Source organism: Schistocerca gregaria, chromosome 1 (assembly GCF_023897955.1).
Source record: "Schistocerca gregaria isolate iqSchGreg1 chromosome 1, iqSchGreg1.2, whole genome shotgun sequence".
NCBI classification, from domain to species: Eukaryota; Metazoa; Arthropoda; class Insecta; order Orthoptera; family Acrididae; genus Schistocerca; species Schistocerca gregaria.
The window spans coordinates 845,627,381-845,648,593 of NC_064920.1; the positions used below are offsets into that span (position 1 = coordinate 845,627,381).

The 21,213-nt window shown below is 41.9% G+C and overlaps 1 protein-coding gene across 1 annotated transcript in view; it reads right to left on the bottom strand.

The window, feature by feature from the left end:
• The window catches only part of LOC126272547 (RING finger protein 10-like), a 104,527-nt gene that overhangs the window by 53,627 nt on the left and 29,687 nt on the right, over positions 1-21,213 (bottom strand). Inside the window, exons 3-4 of the mRNA XM_049975470.1 lie at positions 11,895-12,191; positions 3,995-4,179 (exon numbers count right to left, since the gene is read on the bottom strand). Of these exons, the coding sequence (XP_049831427.1) occupies positions 3,995-4,179; positions 11,895-12,191 (482 nt within the window). The remainder of the gene's footprint in view (positions 1-3,994; positions 4,180-11,894; positions 12,192-21,213) is intronic.

Sequence of the window (21,213 nt, forward strand, 5' to 3'; positions counted from 1 at the left end):
TTAAAGTTTTCACAGAGATTATAAAAGGGAACTGGAAGAGCATTTGGAAAAGAAAGAAATTGTAAGGGAATCTAAGAACATTAAGAAAGAAACTGCAAGAAAAAGTGAATCTTTGCTAGCTGAAGTTGACTAACAATCTGTGCTTTACTGCCCTAAAGTGAATGCAAAGGCAGTATTCTACAAAAGCAGCACTACATGTACAGTATAACAGTTCTTAATGTAGGAGAAAACAAAACATGGGACGAGGCAACAGCAAAAAGGAGCTCCATAGAGCTGGTTTCATGTCTGTGGGATTTTTTGAAAAATTATGCACTAGGAAAACCAAAAACCTTGTTTTCTGATACAAGTGGGGGGAAGAACAGGAATGCCAACATGTGCACTGTGTGTTTGGATGCAGTGAATACAGTGGACATTCCAACTATCAACCAATGGTTTTTTGAGCCTGGACATTCACAAATGGAAGTACACTCAGCGCATGTGAACACCGAAAGAAAAAGTAAACATGTGGATTTTTTTATCCCATTGGCTGGTATACAATTGTAAGAATGACCTCCAACAAGTACAGAGTGATGAATGGATAACACTCAAATTTTAGATTTCAACCAGCTACAGAAGAAAATAACTGGGAAGAGGAAAACTGCTGAGAATGGAGGAACTGTGAAATGGCTTAAGATTGATTGGATGTAATATAGGAAAGATCAGTCTGGCATGATGTTTTTCAAGTATTCCTACGATGATCTTGACTTTTCAAGTTCTGCACACCAAGAAAGACCTGGCGTATGAAATTCGCCAAATTCAGGACCTGTGCCCAGCATGACAGTCCTGTATGCTTAAGTAAAGAAAAGAAAAATGATCTTAAAGTTTTATATAATAAGGGTATCATACCTCCAAGGTGAAACACATTATATCGAGGGCTCAATGCTGCTAACGATTCAGAAAATGAGGTAAATGTGGAAGAATCACAGGAATAGACTTCATGTTTGTATCATTTAATATTGTTGCTAGTTCATCACCTTAGCTATTTTGTGTAAACCATTAATCTTGGCTCTTAAATGTCTGTGTTGTATTATTTTTGAAACAATAATCCACAATCAGAAAAACAGGTGTGAGGGAGCACTGTGTTTCATTAAAATGATTTTAGCTATGTGTGTTATGTGAAGTTTAAAAAACAAGATTATTATTTCTGTTACCTGTAAATTATTATTATTTTTTGCAAGTTCAATGTTATTGCAGACAAATGATGTAAACTGAAAATAATAATGGCTTTTATGTATTCTCCATAGCAGACTGACGATAAACTTCCAGATAAATAGTTCTCGTTTGTAGTACTCACTGAATAGCACTGACACACATTCCCATAGCTTATTCCGTGTAATCTGTATTTATGAAGACATTACTAACACAACTGCAGTAATCTTTAATACGATAATATTGCTTAAGGCTGCACATTATTTGTTTGATATTCATATATTATACAGCAGCAGCCATTAAGTTAAAGATCGGACAAATGTAACCACGTGCATAATTTCACAAAATATCTCGTTACCGTCCAACGAGTGACTAGAATATGTAACACCTAGTAGAAAACAACAGTCAATGAAGTATACTCTTTATTTACCATAGAAAGGTTTGTGAGAAACTATTAGTAAGTACTCAGTTTTTTGGACAAAACCTATAAATCAAATTATCTCAAAGGATTGTTTTTGGAGTTACGTTACTTTGATCTTAAATAGGCGTATTGTTATCTGCAACTAAAGTCAACAGTGTTAATATGGGAGAAACCAAGAGGCAGACCCAGAAGTACAAACTGATACTAGTTAACAAAACAGCAGAAACAAACATTCTTTGTGCGCCTCATGAAGTATAAACTCCATGGTGGAACTGGCACCTGGGACAAGGCCATAGCCACTGCAGACAATTGTCACCTTAAATGATGGACATCTGCTAGTATATCAAGGTTTTTAGTGACACAGGTGCTCCAGGTCTACTTTAAGTATGAGGTTACTAGCTTCTACTCATGTGAATTCATATTTCAGTGATACACTGGACTTGGGAACACTGAGCGAAGACATTCAAGGAGAAGCTCCCCACTCCAAAGGGGGAGAAGTTTTAACAGTCAGGTCTGTCCCCACCAGATGGCACACAGGCGACAATTGTTAATATTAGTTTTGAACAGTTTTGTGATGCCTTCAGAAATCCATCATGTCTAACTGGCTGTCAACACTCACCTCAGAGGAAGGTGGAGAAGGGAGACACTAGCCTATAAAACAGGCATTTTTAAACAGACAGTTCTCTTGGCATCATTCATAGGTGTACTGGACCTGTGGTGGTCAATTTCTAACCACTGATCACATGCTTTGCATTTTCACATCTCGCCTCTCCACATTTAGCACCACACTTCTCATAGGACTTTAATTTTTTTCCGCCCTCCCTCTGCATCTCCCACACACTCCTGGTGTGGTTGCTTATGCTCAAAACAAAAACTGCATAACTAATGAGTTTCAGTGTTGTTTGTTGGGATTTTCCTTTTTCTGAAGGTTTCTCAATTAGACAACTAAAAATGCTGAACAGAACTTTCAGTCACAACAGAACACAAACAGTTAATTAACATCCATAACTTAATATGTGCCTTGATGTTAAATGGTTACTTTATCTCTGCAAAATATTTTTACAACCTAAGCAACCAGTATCCCTGCAGCCCAAAGAAGAATCCTTTCAATGCCTGAGAGTTTATCAGTTACAGCAACTTTTACTTTGATCTGTGTTAAGTTGGAACAGTGTACCATGAAGACATTTACAAGCTTTGGTGTCTATTTAATTATTGTAAGACAATACCCACAGTGACTCATGTGAGAAGTAATATTTAAGTCAACAGAATATATAATTCAAGTCATTGTGCTGTAACCAATTCAAGACTAATGGCTATGAAATCCACATGCAACAAATATATAAGCAGTCCGAAAATTCACCCTGCACTATCACAAATTGTCTGCCTTATCCAATGAGACATCAAAATCCTATACTGAGGATATAAAAGTAACGCTGATATAGGAATGCTAAATAAATGAAAGAAATGGTGAAAGAATGGACACAAGAACAAGGAAGCACAAGACTGTTCTCTCAGACACATTGGAAGTCTGATTATTGCCTTTGTGTGTGAATAAAAATTTGTACGAGTGCAGCAGAAGACCTTCTAAGAAGACACGAAGATAAGGTTTTTATTGTTTTGTGACTCAATAACAGTGAAGATTAGCCAGCTGCTCAGGCATAAAATTGATAGCCTCTAGCTGGCAAGTAAAAGCCTTTGAAAGATGATTTAGGCCTCCGAACACCTGGAATATACGAAATACCGAGTGGGTGTGGGCAGTTTTATGTCTACTAGACTGTCCGACATCAAACTGCATTTGACAAGACTTCTATTTTTAAATGGACCAACGGGTTCCGGCACAGCATAATAAATGAAGATAAATGAGATGAAAGTATCCGACAATACCCTCAATGAAGACAGCAGATTGCAGCTGAGTATGGCCTGGGATTCTGTGATTGAGGAGTTTTAGTGTGTGTGTGTGTGTGTGTGTGTGTGTGTGTGTGTGTGTGTAAGTCTCACAACCAAAACATTACTACATATGGTGCAGGACTGAGCACCAGTGACAATGACGACGGAAGCACAGCAGTGGCAGTCACATGACAACCACTTTAAAACGGCAGAGGAGACCTCTGCCAAAGCTCGTGAGCAGTTAACCACTTGACACAGCTCAAAATCAAAGAATATTTTATTAATCCATAAAAATAATTAACTATTACCAATGCACAAGGGACCAGGCCAAATGTAACAAGTAAGTAAGAAGTAAAAACAAATAAATACAAAAATAAATATAGAACATATGCCAACTAGTAAGTATGGTGCAGTTTCTGCAACTAAAGAATTAATTAATTGAACTGAGACTAGAAAACACTCCTTTGAACACCCATCAACAAGTAATTAACGTATTACCTCTTCAGGTCTTGTCTATGTACTGATTCATAACAGATTGGGCATTTGCTCCATGATTTATCTGATAATGCCAGATAGTGTAAGATGCAAGGCCAACAATAAACATGTCCACATCGTGTCATCTTGGCAGCTACAGGCGGATAGAGGCATATTGGGCAGGAAACCATTTCACAACTCTGAAGACGCTGTAACAAATAACTACCATCAAAACTGTCTTCCACACTACCAATTTTATTTTATATTTCCATAACATTATACTTATGTTTCGTAACACAATAACATTATCAATTTTCCTAATATTAAATTTAAATATATCATGTTTTTCATAGCAAATACTTATTATTTCATTTGCCTGGGATAGTGGTGACTATACAGTTTCAATCTTCATTTTCTTCCCTTTCTTAGGCAGATTACACTGTCTACGGCAGAATTAATTCAGTTTTTGTATTGTGGACAATATACAAAAACAGGGTTGCCACAAGTTTCCCCCAAGAGAAATTCCCTGATTTCCAGACAAGTTTTAGGATTTTTTCCTGACAAATTTTGAGATCTCAAGGGTAAGTTAAATCTTAAGTTGACAATCTGTCTTTGCAGCTATGGCACAAGAAACAAGAGTGAAAATATATACTGTTTTTAGATGGAGAAAGCAAGCCAAATGGTATGTATGTTTTATTAAGACCACTAATGCTATTTTATTGCAATACAAGAAGACACATTTGGTGACAAAAATACATATTTCCTTGGAGTCGCAAGACCAATTTAAAATACCTTCACTGATTTCAGAAATAACCTCAGAAAGAAGTAGGCTGCTTGAAAAAAGTGTATAATGCGGGGAAGAATTGTGTAAATGAACACTGAAGGTAACCACCAATAAAATGTTGGTTATACGATGTTCATTACTGTCGGTTATTACCCACTGTGTTATGTTATTTTACAGGTATTGTGCGTTTTTCCTTTCAAGAAATATATGAGTAGCGACTGACAATTTTCTTCTCCTTATCATCCATACTTTCTAACATATAACAGCCTTTGAATTGCCAAAATGGACTAGAACAAATAAAATTTCTATAGAATGCTAGACTGTACAAAATATTTGCAGTGAGACAGTTGCAGTTCCTGAAATCCATCGGTCACCTGGCCTGCTGAGGAGCACCAATTCTGGGTCCATGGACAAACCATGAAAATCTGCTGCATTATGCCACACACAAACAGACCCTGCCTGCAGGCAGACTAGATCCAATGGGCAGTCTCTGCACATTAGTTGAAATGAATGGCTTCAGATCAACAGGCCAAATCCATTACAGATACCCAAAGAAATGGCCTGCCGTTTCAGCCCGTTGTGGAAACCCACACATATGGCCAACTATTCATGAGCCACAGACAGCGTGTTGATGAAACTAGACACCCCCCCCCCACACACACACACACCCCCCACACACCCCCACACACACCCCCACACACCCCCCCACACACCCCCACACACCCCCACACACACCCCCCCACACACACACACACACCCCCACACACACACACACACACACCCCCACACACACACGTGCTGTCTCCAGCCTCTGAGAATCAAAACCACTCCTCACTGCCTCTCATTGGCAGCTCCTAGGCTAGTGGCAAGAAGTGCTTGTTTCATTCGATGAACTATTCAAAATTTTCTAAAACAATACTAATTCTGGTATTTTTCACAAAATGTGCATTTCTGAAGTCCTATATATCCTGATCCCACTGAGATCCCATGATAGAATTTTGCTATATGTATTAAGACATTACAAACTATATTTGATAAATTTTTGGTATTTTTGAAACTGCCACTTTGAGAAATTTAAATTTTAAAATTTTCAATTTTTTTAAAAATTGTGACCCTTATCTTGTGGCATATCATATTAAAGCCCCCTTCAACAGCTTTAAAATGAAACCACTCCCAGGTTTATATCATCACTGGTTGCCAGCCTATAGGCATGGAAAGCACCAAATCATGAAATTTCTTTATAAAAATTTGAATCTTTGAAAATTAATAACTTTAAAAATAATTGTGCTTCATTACTGAAATTTGGTATTTTTCCAAAAGTCCACGATATATCTCTGCATATCAAAAATACTGGAAATCTGAGATACAAAGTCGGGATTGGTGTGTTGATTTGACATGAAATGACCCTCAGACGAAGCATACGGACTCAGTTATTTATATCACATGCTATTATTTTAATTAGATCTTGGTATGTTTCTTTCATAGAAATGGAATTTAGAAGCAATTTAACGTTTTTGAGAATCCTACTTTGTCTTCAGGATACTTTCTTATAGAGACAATACAGTTCAGTTAAATTACTTAAAACAAGACACTTTCATTCGTTGGTAATTTGCTGGTGCTCACTTTGACTTTTTTCCCAGGCATTATTCACATGTTTTCGTCATCTAAATAAAAACACACAACTTTTTGCACTGTGCCACGTGGCAATGTCTCTTCTTTTCTGCCCAGCCATCGATAAAATAACCTTCTCCATTAAAAGAGCTCTTGCTTGTCGTAGCAAATACTCAGAAACCTGAAATTTGGAACTGACTTTGTCGAGATCAAGTTGACAGAACAAGAGTAAGTAATTGAATTTTTTCACGATTATTTGCATATTCAATTTTCTGTTTGATTTTTTCCACGAGTTCATCATGATGTTTTGCCTTTTCTTCCAGTTCCGTTAAATCACTGTCAGGGATAGTGCTTGCATCAGCTGCAGCCAGCTCAACTTGATATGTACGTGGAATTTTAGTTTTGAGAACCCCAGCTGCTGATTTCAATTTTTGTTTGGCTGCTGCATACCGACTATTCCAAGCAACTGAATGCAGCTTTGCAGGAAATACTCCTAAGCTAGTTAAGCACAGATTTTTCAGGAGTCTGCACCTTCACATTGTCATTTATATAGTCTGGTGATCAGTTGTCACTTGCTTGATTTTCATTGATAATTTTGATACAGGTTGGGCACATTTTCTCCCCAGGAATAAAGCTAAAGCCTCTCATTTTGAAGGTCTTTGATTTTCTAAACTAATTCCACGCTATCCAGATGAAACAGATCATTTACGGCACTTGAAGGGATCACAGCAAATAGCAAATTTTCTTATAACCACACCACACACACAACCACACCACACCACACCACACCCACACACACACACACACACACACACACACACACACACACACACACACACACTTAAATCACAGTATGAATGACTTGCTTCACCATAATAAAAGTTTTTGTTCTTTACTGGTCAGTTCATTCACACAAGTCAGGGCATCATCACATGTATCTTGCAGATCCTGTCCAAGAAAACACTGCTTACTTGTACTTCCCATACTGCTTCAGTCATAAAACCAATATTTGTTGTAAAAAATTCAAACGATGATTGGTGTAACCTAAAAGGTAATTAAATAATGAAAAAGCAGTCCACCCCACTGTTTCATAACAAAAGTTTTTCACATTAATACTGTAACATTAGGGGATTTACTTTTGTTTTGGAATGAATAGTTAAACTGCAACAACTGAATTTTTAACCAATAACTTACTCTGGGTACAACTCAGTACAAGAGCTCAAAAGTACATGTTCAGTGAACACACGACTGATACTTTTTGTGGGACATAATGGAATATTTATAATAATATTGTAAATTTTTCAAAGGTATCAATGGGGGAGCAATACCTTAAAAGAATTATAATGTCCCTGTGTGGATTTTGCTTAAAATAAATTATTTCCTATTTTTCTGAGATGTAGGTGATGGACATTTCACTGCAAGAAGCATGACTATATAAACCATCCTCTTCAACTAAAAAAAATAAAAAATAAAAAAAATCAAGCTTCCACTGCAAAAACTGCAGGAACTATTGTGTTTTTAAATCATAAAGGAGCTCGCGTCTACGAAAGGCTCCTGAATCTATACGACTTCTTTTTATCATAAGTGAAAAAGTAATGGACCTGAAACATTCACTTTTTGGAAATGTGAATGTATCTAGATAAACTTCCACTACCCAAAATTTCAAGGATGTGTGTGACAATGGATGTCACTTCCTAAAATTTCTGGATAATTTGACATGGAATGATCTGGCAGACAAGACAAGACAAAAAGCAACACAGAAAAAAGGTAAGTTAACTGTTCCTTAATTAAAAAGTAAATGCCATAATGGTTAATACATTTATCTCACAGAGACAAGATGGTCTATACCTTCATGCAAAAATTTCTGCAACTGGTCAGGGAATGATGATTATACCGAGGCTCTTTGCCGTAAGCAAATCATAGGCGACAAATATCTTTCTTCAAGATTTCAAAAATTTGGAAACAACATGGGGAAAGATAAGAATGGGTTGTTGTTGTTTTGGGGAGGAGACCAGACAGCAAGGTCATAGGTTTCATCGGATTAGGAAAGGACGGGGAAGGAAGTCGGCTGTACCCTTTTCGAAGGAACCATCCTGGCATTTGCCTGGAGCGATGTAGGGAAATCACGGAAAACCTAAATCAGGATGGCCGGACACAGGTTTGAACCATTGTCCTCCCGAATGCGAGACAGGAATGGGAAATGGGGTGGGGGTGGAGGGAAGCATTCTAGGCAAAAACCTCTGTCTTGATTTATGAAGATGCTCGCCATTTCAATCTCGGCAGTTTTCTTAATAACAGGATGGGATTCTGGATATGGATCGTAATATACGTAATAAACAGTTCCCAAGTTTTCTATATACACATATATTTTATCATAAAGACTGATACACATGAACACTGCATAAAGTACAAGGCAGACTGAATCAAACATGGCAGCTCATCAGAGCAGTTAATGTTCCAAAGATTGTAATTTGTGTGGTAGATGTGACCTATCAATGCCACACAGCCCCCCCCCCCCCCCCATCCTCCCATAAGGAGTACGGCCTATGAGCCCTGAGGGGAGGGTGGAGGTTCATGGGTTTGTGCGGTCATTCGAAAACCAACGGCTCGAACACATGACAGGTCGTAATCTTGCGGGAGGGACAAGCTGTGCATTATCTTGACCTCGAGTTCCTCGGTGAGGGTCGGGTCTGCGCTGTCGGTGAACAGTACAAGCATACGATTATCTAACACCTTAATAGACACGTCGTTGACGCGGTCAGGTGGTATGTTGCAGCACGAAACGGACGGGGCATCCGTGTCTCTAGTACGTGAAATGTCTTCAAAACCTGTGAATGGGGATGATGATGATGATGATGATGATGATGATATGCCTGAGGAACCCGCGAACTGCAGTGGTGACTTGTTGGACGGACAAAATCCAACTGTAGGTTGAACGGACTCGTTAGCAGGTTCGTCAAAAGAACATGTACTCGGGCAATCCAACTGAGATGGCAGAGGGGTGTTGGAGTCTAATAAGGCAGACTTGAGCCTCTGTAGAGAAATGGTTTGTGGATGATCTATTATAATAATGTTGAACGTCGTCTCGCCCCTCTGGAATACTTCAAAGGGGCCGAGGTAAGGGGGTTGTAAGGGTTGTGTGACAGAGTCGTTCGTCCCTGAGCATGATGTGTGAGCAAGTGCTGAGTGCAGTTGGCACGTAAGTGTCAGGTGGGGAATGGCTGACAGGTGGGTGTAGCCGGGTGTTTCTAAAGTGTGCTTGCATCCTTCCGATAAAGTTTGGGAAGGAGAGGGAATCTCCGCGATCTTGGGGGAGAATTAGGTAAAACCGGGTTTTCACCAAAAACGAATTCAGAAATTGTCCCATGTAAAGCCGGTTTAAATGTAGAGCATAGGCCCAGCAACATCCAAGTAAGTGCCTCGGACCAGAGACAGTCGTGGTACCTGAGTGCAATTTTAAGGGTGCAGTATCATCGTTCCACCTACCCATTGCTTTGTGGGTGGTAGTTTGTCATATGGATCTTTTTAATAATACAAAGATGAGAAAGGATCACTTAAATATTTGGCACTTTGCTGCCTGTCTGGGCTGTCCCAGTTAGGACTGAGCAACAGTTACAGCTGAACTTTGCAGTAGTTTCTCTCATCATAGTTCACAGTTTTTTAATACAAAGTAATGACTTGGATAGAATTCCTCTCACAGCTGATGTACTCTGGATGCAAACTATTTAAACCAGAAAAGAGCTTTCAATTAACATCTTGGGCGGAGAGCAGCATCACGTGTGATGCAATCAGTAATCTGGAGGGGGCAGAGAAGGAGAAGGGGTAATAGTGTATGGATGGGGGCAGAGACCAATGCTCTCTGTTGCAGTGTGTAGGGAGGAGTCTAGAAATAAACAGAGTGAGAGGTGAGAATGGGGAGGAGATGATAGAACTGAGGAGGTGGAAACTATTGAGGCTGGGACAAGTAAAGGAGTGGTGAATGTGTTGTAATCATAACTCCCATTTGCGCAAATCTGGAGGTGGAGGAAAGGATCCAGATGGCTTGGAGAGTGAAGCAGCCATTGAAATCAAGTGTGTTATGATCAGTTGCATGCTGTGCCTCAGAGTGGTCTACTTTGCTCTTGGCCACAGTTTGGCAGAGGCCATTCATGCTGATGGACAGCTGGTTAGTAGTCACACCAATACAAAAAGCTGTGCAATGACTGTTGCAGAGCTGCTAAATGACATTGCTGCTTTCACAGGACGCCTGGCCCCTGATCGGGTAGGATAAACCTGTGACTGGACCTGGAATAGGTGGTGCTGGGTGGGTGGATTGGGCAGATTTTGCAACTTGGGAGTGGCATAGGGATGGACTAGGATGTTGTGAAGGTTGGGTAGGCGACAAATCACTACTTTCAGAGAAGTGGTAACTATCTCAGGTCGATCTTTCAATGCATTGTATAGCTGCCCTATTACGAAGTACCATACATAGGTTGACTTTATCCCTTGGGAATGGATCCGTCTGCACCAAGTTCTCCACAGTCTGTTTTTTAAAATATCTTTTCTGCATTGTAGGCTCTACTTATAAATGAAAAACAATTCTGTTTACCAATTTAGGCCACTTTATGTAGTTACAATAATGGAAATTTCATAAGCAACAAACAATAGCAGATACATATATTACCCTGCATGAATGTGTGCAAGTCAGAGCGTTTAGTTACACCACAAAAATAATGGTAGCTTGACAATATATGTACCATTACAAGCCATAGGGAAGCAGTAGTCTCTCTTCATTTTTACTTTCACTTCATGTTTCTTCTGTCTTGATCAGACAGTGTAGTAAATTACACCAGCAACACAACATTAAACCAAAACATTTTGTTTTTTATGGACACGGATCAATTCTGATGCACTCTTTGTGTCCAAACAACATCTAGTAATTATGGAAAGCATTGACAATTAAGGTATAAAATCTATTTTTTCACTGAAACCCATTGCTTTCCTCAAAAATACAATAAGTGTATTTATGAAAAAAGAAAATACCATGTGATTTTCACTATAGCCTCAGGGAAATTGTTTCCCTGTTCGCTGAAATGAACATTTCAAGTTTTTAAAAGTTCAGTAACCAACTGAAATCTTACTTCTATGGAGATTTGTGATATATTAAAAACTTTCAGGGATAGTTGTATCATCCAGAAATCTCTTGACATTAGACATCTGATGTGCATCTTCTATCACTAAGTGACTATCCTGGAACTCAGTACCTGTTGCCTTCTAGAGGCAACAAAAATTTAAAAATTTTAAATGCTATTGTAATCTACTCTAACAGGTAAAATCTTACGTTAAAAATTTGACACAATAAGACAAGTACTACAGTTAGAAATTGTGTGTATCTTGAGGCAGCACAACTGATGGTGCCAACAGTTAAACGTTAAAATCAGACCTATCTCTAACAATTAGCACAATATACATGATTTCTAACACTAATGTAACATTGTTCTTGATTGTAAGTGTCTTATCTATAAAATTTTGTAAATTGTTATTACTTACAATTTGTTCAATAAGATCCCAACTGACAAGTGCATCAGGGTCAGAGATGTATGCTGAATAATCTGCATCAGCACGGACCACAAACTGACAGTTTGCTTGTAAAAACTGCTCCTTGTTGTATTTGTGGCGAAGTGAAACATGGTGGTGACGACCACTGCCACTGCTACCCCAACCAGAACGCCAACTTGTACCTTCTCTTGGTGCATAATGAAAGTTTAATAAGTGGTTCAAGTTTTGCTTTTTGCTGCTGGGTAGTACAACTGACCCATACTCAGCAATGCTCTCATCCTCTGCTACCTGTATACAAAAAATGTTTTATTAAAAAGGTAGTAATTAAGTTAACAGTATACACAAGAAATTAAAGCAGATCAAATTCCTCCAGCACTATGCCGAAGAGAAAGCGTTTAAATTCCCAGCCATAATTTAAATATTTATAAATAGCAGGATATGCAATATGTTATGAATATTGTCACAGAAGAAGCTGAGTAGCGCCGTGGTGTAGTGGTTACGATTCTAAGCTGTTACATGGAAGGTCGCGAGTTCAAAACTCACCTGGACTGTACAATTTTAATTTCTATATACCATTCGAGTACATTCTAGAAGTATCCACAAATGTCAACAATCATAGTACTGGAATGTTCTGCAGCTGTATATATACTTTATGTGTTGTGGCTGGAGGCAGTTTGCTCCGTGCTCTTTGACATCTACATCTACATCCATACTCTGCAAGCCACCTGACAATGTGTGGAGGAGGGTACCTTGAGTACCTCTTCTATTGGTTCTCCCTTCTATTCCAGTCTTGTATTGTTCATGGAAAGAAGGATTGTCGGTATGCCTCTGTGTGGGCTCTAATCTCTCTGATTTTATCCTCATGGTCTATTAGCGAGATATATGTAGGAGGGAGCAATATACTGCTCGACTCCTCGGTGAAGGTATGTTCCCGAAACGTCAACAAAAGCCTGTACCGAGCTACTGAGCGTCTCTCTTGCAGAGTCTTTCACTGGAGTTTAGCTATCATCTCGCTAAGGCTTTCGCGATTACTAAATGATCCTGTAACGAAGCGAGCTGCTCTCCGTTGGATCTTCTCTCTCTTCTATCAACCCTATCTGGTACAGGTCCCACACCGGTGAGCAGTATTCAAGCAGTTGGCGAACAAATGTACTGTAACCTACTTACTTTGTTTTTGGACTGCATTTCCTTAGGATTCTTCCAATGAATCTCAGTCTGGCATCTGCTTTACCGACGATCAACTTTATATGATCATTCCATTTTGAATCACTCCTAATGCCTACACCAACGTAATTTATGGAATTAACTGCTTCCAGTTGCTGACCTGCTATATTGTAGCTAAATTATAAAGGATCTTTCTTTCTATGTATCCACAGCACATTACACTTGTCTACATTGAGGTTCATTTGCCATTCCCTGCACCAAGTGTCAATTCGTTGCAGATCCTCCCGCACTTCAGTACAATTTTCCATTGTAACAAGTTCTCGATATACCACAGCATCATCCGCAAAAAGCCTCAGTGATCTTACAATGTTATCCACAAGGTCATTTATATATATATTGTGAATAGCAACAGCTCCACAACACTCCCCTGCGGCACACCTGAAATCACTCTTACTTCCAAAGACCTCTCTCCATTGAGAATGACATGCTACGTTCTGTTATCTAGGAACTCTTCAATCCAATCTCACACAATTGGTCTGATAGCCCATATGCTCTCACCTTGTTCATTAAACGACTGTGGGGAACTGTATGAAACGCCTTGAAGTTAAGAAACATGGCATCTACATGGGAACCCGTGTCTATGGCCTTCTGAGTCTTGTGGATGAATCATCTTTTTTGAAACCTATGCTGATTCCTACAGAGTAGATTTCATATCTCCAGAAAAGTGATTATACTCTAATATAATACATGTTCCAAAATTCTACAACTGATCGAAGTTAGAGATATAGGTCTATAGCTCTACACATCTGTTTGACATCCCTTCTTGAAAATGGGAATGACCTGTGCCCTTTTGGAATGCTACACTCTTCTAGAGACCTACGGTTCACCGCTGCAAGAAGGGGCAAGTTCCTTCGCGTACTCTGTGTAAAATCGAACTGGTATCCCATCAGGTCTAGCGGCCTTTCCTCTTTTGAGCGATTTTTTTTTTTTTCCCTATACCCCTGTCATCTATTTCGATACCTATCATTTTGTCATCTGTGTGATAATCTAGAGAAGGAACTACAGTGCAGTCTTCCTCTGTGAAACGGCTTTGGAAAAAAGACATTTAGTATTTCGGTCTTTAGTCTGTCATCCTCTGTTTCACTAGCATTTTGGTCACAGTGTCTGGACATTTTGTTTTGATTCACCTACCCCTTTGACATAAGACCAAAATTTCTTAGAATTTTCTGCCAAGTCAGTACATAGAACTTTACTTTCGAATTCATTGAACGCCTCTTGCGTAGCCCTTTTCACACTACATTTCGTTTCATGAAATTTTTGTTTGTCTGCAAGGCTTTGGCTATGTGTATGTTTGCTGTGAAGTTACCTTTGCTTCCGTAGCAGTTTTCTAACTCTGTTGTTGTACCACAGAGGCTCTCTTCCATCTTTTATGATCTTGCTTGGCACACACTCATCTAATGCATACTGTATGATGGTTTTGAACTTTGTCCACTGATCCTCAACACTATCTGTACTTGAGACAAAACTTTTGTGTTGAGCAGTCAAGTACTCTGAAATCTGCTTTTTGTCACTTTTGCTAAACAGAAAAATTTTTCTACCTTTTTTTAATATTTCTATTTACAGTTGAAATCATCGATGCTGTAACCACTATATGATCGCTGATTCCTTGTTCTTTGTTAACCGTTTCAAATAGTTCGGGTCTGTTTGTCACCAGAAGGTCCAATATGTTATCGCCACGAGTCGGTTCTCTGTTTAACTGCTCAAGGTAGTTTTCAGATAATACACTTAAAAAAATTTCGCTGGATTCTTTGTCCCTGCCACGCGTTATAAACGTTTGAGTCTCCCAGTCTATACCTGGTAAATTAAAATCTCCACCCAGAACTACAACATGGTCGACAAATTTGTTCTAAATATTTTCCAAATTTTCATTCAGGTGTTCTGCCACAACAGCTGCTGAGCCATGGGGGCTATAGAGACATCCAATTACCATGTTTGAGCCTGCTTTAACCGTGACCTTCACCCAAATTATTTCACATTTCGCATCTCTGTCAATTTCCTTCGATACTATTGCACTTTTTATCGCTATAACCCCCCCTCCCCCCCACTGGAAAGACTGTCTCTGTGGTATACATTCCAATCCGAGTTTAGAATTTCATTACTGTTTCCATCTGGTTTCAGCCAACTTTCCGTCCCTAATCCTATGTGGGCATTGTGACCGTTTATTAATGAGAGCAGTTCTGGGACCTTTTTATAGACACTCCTGCAATTTACTACTACCACATTAGTATTGTGATTGCCTGTTGTGTTATGCCTACTGCTACATTGTACCACAGAATTGTCTGAGCTTCTGGTTTAAGTCTTCCACTCAGTTCCAAACCAGAGGACCGTGATCGGTTCTGGGAATGACACTACAAATAGCTCAGATTCCACCCCGCGAGCGAGGCTTTCCGCCTTCACCAACTCCGACAAACACCTGTGTGAACTGAGGATTACCTCTGAACTCAGACAGCAGGAGTCATTGGGGCCGACATGAGCAACAATTTGCAGTCAGGTGCACCCAGTGCCCTCCATCGCCGACAGCAGGGCCGCCTCCACATCACGGATGAGATGGAAGACATTGTATTAAAACACAGTGCTCCAAGGTCGTTAATTACAGATTGAGGGAAAGTTTTTCAAGCGAATCTTGTGACAGAGATAAACCGCCAGTGCGACATTACTCATCACATGACGGCTGCCTACCAACCGCAAACTAATGAGCTTACTGAACGCCTTAATAAGACCTTGGACGATGTGCTAACAATGTTCGTCAATGTTGAGCAGAGCAATTGGGATGAGGTGCTACCTTCCGTGACCTTTGCCTACAACACCGCCAAACAAGACACCACAGGATTTACGCCACTTTTCCTGGTGCATGGGCATGAGGCGACAACGATGATGGACACTGTTTCCGTTACATCCTGATGATGTGGACGACGACTACATCAACCAAGTGTTAACCAGAGCTGTGGAAGCCCAGCAGTTAGTTCGACTCCGCACGCTACAGGGTCAAGAAAACAATCGCCGAAGGCATGACATGAGCCACTGCCCTGTCGTCTACCAGCCTGGTGACTGACTGGATCTTCACTCCTGTTCAGAAGGTTGGTCTCCCTGAGAAGCTCTTCAGGCACTACTTTGGACCTAATAAGGTTGTAAAACAGTTGTCTGATGTTACTTATGAAGTTGAAGATTTCGACCCTGACACAAGACGACAAAAGATCAGAGATACGGTCCATGTCCTTCGAATGATGCCCTACATGGATCCTGCAACCCACAGTAAATTCAAAGCTCCAGCGACAGGCAACAAGTGGAAAGGTAAGTTTCAGCCACTTGCTTCTTGTAATTCATAGAGAATACCATTTTTACCTTCAAACAGTTATGGAGCTCCTTAGGGAAACAACATCCAGGATTGGAAAGAAATCCAATGTGCACCCAAGTATGTCTGCCAGAAAGGTGGTAGGAGAGAGGAGTGGGAGTTGGAGGAGGAGCAGGTGGAGGAGGGGGGGCACGAAAACAACTAGTGTCATATACGCTCCCGTCAGAACTGTAGAACATGAAGACAAAGAGAGGAATTAAAAACGAATACCCATTAATCCCAATCGACGGAAGAGAAGACAGCTACAAACAGGGAAGTGGAGAAAGGTCTATAAAATGCACCATAACAGAAAGAGAGGTCCAGAACTAAAAATTAAACGGCCTTCACCATACTAATACAATGGCTAAAAAATAAAATGCAGTCGCCAGACCGCGCATCATTTTCTAAAATGACCGATAATTCAGATGGCAAACACAAACGAGAACAGAAGTGGTTAAAAAAAGGATTCCGTCAGGAAATGGCAGACAGTCTAAGCTTGAGCACAATGAATACAAAGTGACTGGGGAGCACCACTTGACAATTGGCAATGGTTAAAAAGACAGCACCCGATACGCAACCTAGCTAAAATGATCTTCTCACCACGACTGAACCGAGAGGAGGTTGTCCAAGCTGCTGGGAGAGGATTAATAACCCAGAGCTTGTTCCCACGAAGGGAGGACCAGTAGTGGTGGCAAAGTAACACCACCTGCTGACACATGGCAACACTGAGATCAGAGGGAATGTAAGAACTAGCGGGCTGAGGTGCAAAGACTGCAGCCTTCACAGCAGCATTGGTGACCTCATTTTCTGTCAGACCGACGTGACCAGGAATCCACAAACATTACACTGGTTTCATCAAAAATGAGCAAGTGACAACTATCCTGAACCTGTCGCACCAAGGGATGGATGGTGTTCAGCACACAGAGGCTTTGAAGGCAATTGAGAAAGTCTGAGCAGGTGACTCAACTGAAAGCCTGTGTTGCCGGATGTACTGCGTGACCTGATAAAGGGTGAAGAGCTCTGCTGTAAATACTGAGCAGTGTTCCGGAAGCAGATACCAAAAAATGTCTGTGCCAATGATGAATGCACACCTGACACCACAGTCAGTCAGTCAGTCAGTCAAAGTCATCAATGCACACAAAAGTACTATCGTGAAGTTCCATGTGAAGATCATGAAACTGAAGGTGATAGAGAAAGGCTGGAGTAGTGTCCGTAGGAAGCGAATGAAGAAGGTGAACACAGCCCATCAGAAGAAGCAAGATGACGAAGGATTCCCACCAGCTGGAAAAGTTGCAGGTGGCATGAAGTTAAGCTGCCACAGCAAGAGCCGAAAGCAAACTCCAGGATGTAACAGAGAAGAGGGATGCACCCCAAACTGGCAATCAAAAGAGTCATTCAAGGAGGAGGCATAGGATAGGTGGCCACGCATGGCAGACAAACGGCATGCGTGTCTGCTAAGGAGAAAGTCACAGCGGTAGTTTCACAGCTCCTGTGTTCCGACTCTCAAACCTAGGTGCCATTTGCCAAACAGATGCAATGATGGTGGATAGTATTTAGACAACGTAAGGAGGACATGCAGAAGCACCCGTAGTCTACTTTCAAATGGACAAGGGACCAGCACAAACAGAAGAGGGTGGTTCAATCTGCTCCCCAGAAAGTATCATTGAAGACACCTAGGGCATTGAGGGACTGTATACAGCAGGCTGCCATCTAAGACATGGGGGCGGACCAAGGAAGTTTACTATAGGGAATGAATGCCAAGAATTTAATAAATTCAAGGAACAGAAGAGCACCAGGCCCTAGATGTAGAAAGGGTGGAAGAAATCAACTGCGCCACCAGAAATTCATAAAAACGATTTTGAAAAATGAAAGCTATAGTCGATGCTCCTTGAGTGAAGACTATTGAGACATTGCTGAAGATGCTGCTCAATGAGACAAGCCCATAGAGAACTGCAGTAGATGCCACAATCGTCAATGAAAAGGGAGCCGGACATGCCTGGCAGGAGATAGGACATTACAGGGTTAATGGCAATAGCAAAGAGGCACACCGTTTTCCTGGATAGAGGTGTCTAAGTCAGAACTCACACGAACCTTGAAAACTTGGTCTTTTTTAAAATTCCCAAAGGAAACTGGGTAAGCGTGAACAGAAGCCCCACGCTTAGAGAGTAAAGAGGATACCAGTCCTCCAGCAGATGTCTTATGCTTTCGCCAAATCGAAAAACATTGCCACAGTTTAGTATTTTTGCAGAAAATCTTTCACGACATGGGTGGACGAAGTGATAGGATGGTCAACTACAGAAAGGCACGCTTGAAATCGACACTGTGCAGTGGTTAATCAATTGCAAGACTCAGCCACCACACCAGCCAGGCATGAATCATACGTTCCATCACCTTGCAAAAACACAGCTGGCGAGACAAGAAAAGGAAGGAAAGTGTTTTGTGTGTATCAGGCTTAGGTATGGGTATGACAGAGGCTTCACGACGGCTTCTGGGAAGTGTGCCCTCTGCCCAGATACGGTTCTATGATGATGTAGGAAGTGCCTGCCCGCAAGAGAAAGATGCTGCAACATCTGAATAAGAACATCGTCTGGCCCTAGAGGGGAGGATCAGGATGAAGTGAGAGCATGATCTAGCTCCCTTATAGTAAAGGCAGCATTGTAGCACTCACTATTCTGAGAAGAGTATCGCCCGAGCAGGCTCCACTCGTTTCAGATGTAGGAAAGCAGGGTGATAGTGAAAGGAGCTCGAAATCTCTGCAAAATGGTGTACAAAGGTGTTAAGAGATAACTATAGGGCCTTAGTAAGCTGCCATTTGGGTGTGCACACAGGTGGGGTAGGTATCAGCAAACAACAGGACACGAGAAGTGGTCGCTTGAGAAAGTGTCAGAGAATGGACCACTCAAGACGATGGGCGAACTGGGCAGAGCAGAACGAGAGGTTCAAATCGGAATAGGCGTATGTGGAGTCTGAAAGGAATGTGGGTGTTCCCGTTTTAAGGCAGAAGAGCTTATGTTGATTGAAAAGGTCAGCCAAGAGGTCACTATGACACATTCTGGAAGAATCCCAAATTGGATGGTCTGCATTAAAGTCACCAAGCAGCAGAAAGGAATGAGCTGCCCAAAAAGATTGACGAAGTCTGCCCTGGTGACATCAAATGACGGAGGGGTCTAAATACACTCCTGGAAATGGAAAAAAGGACACATTGACACCGGTGTGTCAGACGCACAATACTTGCTCCAGACACTACGAGAGGGCTGTACAAGCAATGATCACACGCACGGCACAGCGGACACACCAAGAACCGCGGTGTTGGCCGTCGAATGGCGCTAGCTGCGCAGCATTTGTGCACCGCCGCCGTCAGTGTCAGCCAGTTTGCCGTGGCATACGGAGCTCCATCGCAGTCTTTAACACTGGTAGCATGCCGCGACAGCGTGGACGTGAACCGTATGTGCAGTTGACGGACTTTGAGCGAGGGCGTATAGTGGGCATGCGGGAGGCCGGGTGGTGGGGTGTGAGGTCTCCACAGTACATCGATGTTGTCGCCAGTGGTCGGCGGAAGGTGCACGTGCCCGTCGACCTGGGACCGGACCGCAGCGACGCACGGATGCACGCCAAGACTGTAGGATCCTACACAGTGCCGTAGGGGACCGCACCGCCACTTCCCAGCAAATTAGGGACACTGCTGCTCCTGGGGTATCGGCGAGGACCATTCGCAACCGTCTCCATGAAGCTGGGCTACGGTCCCGCACACCGTTAGGCCGTCTTCCGCTCACGCCCCAACATCGTGCAGCCCGCCTCCAGTGGTGTTGCGACAGGCGTGAATGGAGGGACGAATAGAGATGTGTCGTCTTCAGCGATGAGAGTCGCTTCTGCCTTGGTGCCAATGATGGTCGTATGCGTGTTTGGCGCCGTGCAGGTGAGCGCCACAATCAGGACTGCATACGACCGAGGCTCACAGGGCCAACACCCAGCATCATGGTGTGGGGAGCGATCTCCTACACTGGCCGTACACCTCTGGTGATCGTCGAGGGGACACTGAATAGTGCACGGTACATCCAAACCGTCATCGAACCCATCGTTGTACCATTCCTAGACCGGCAAGGGAACTTTCTGTTCCAACAGGACAATGCACGTCCGCATGTATCCCGTGCCACCCAATGTGCTCTAGAAGGTGTAAGTCAACTACCCTGGCCAGCAAGATCTCCAGATCTGTCCCCCATTGAGCATGTTTGGGACTGGATGAAGCATCGTCTCACGCGGTCTGCACGTCCAGCACGAACGCTGGTCCAACTGAGGCGCCAGGTGGAAATGGCATGGCAAGCCGTTCCACAGGACTACATCCAGCATCTCTACGATCGTCTCCAAGGGAGAATAGCAGCCTGCATTGCTGCGAAAGGTGGATATACACTGCACTAGTGCCGACATTGTGCATGCTCTGTTGCCTGTGTCTATGTGCCTGTGATTCTGTCAGTGTGATCATGTGATGTATCTGACACCAGAAATGTGTCAAAGTTTCCCCTTCCTGGGACAATGAATTCACTGTGTTCTTATTTCAATTTCCAGGAGTGTAGTACTAAGAGAAAAGGTCAAGTAAGGAAGGAAGGAAAAGAAACTGCAACAGGTTGAAGGTGACTATGATCATCATCCCGTATGAGCAGCAAGACTACCCCATGGGATGGACTGCTGTCTTCAGGGAGGAGGGGCAAGGTCAAAATGTACCAGGAAGACATTTGAGATCTCTAAGCAGTCACAAGG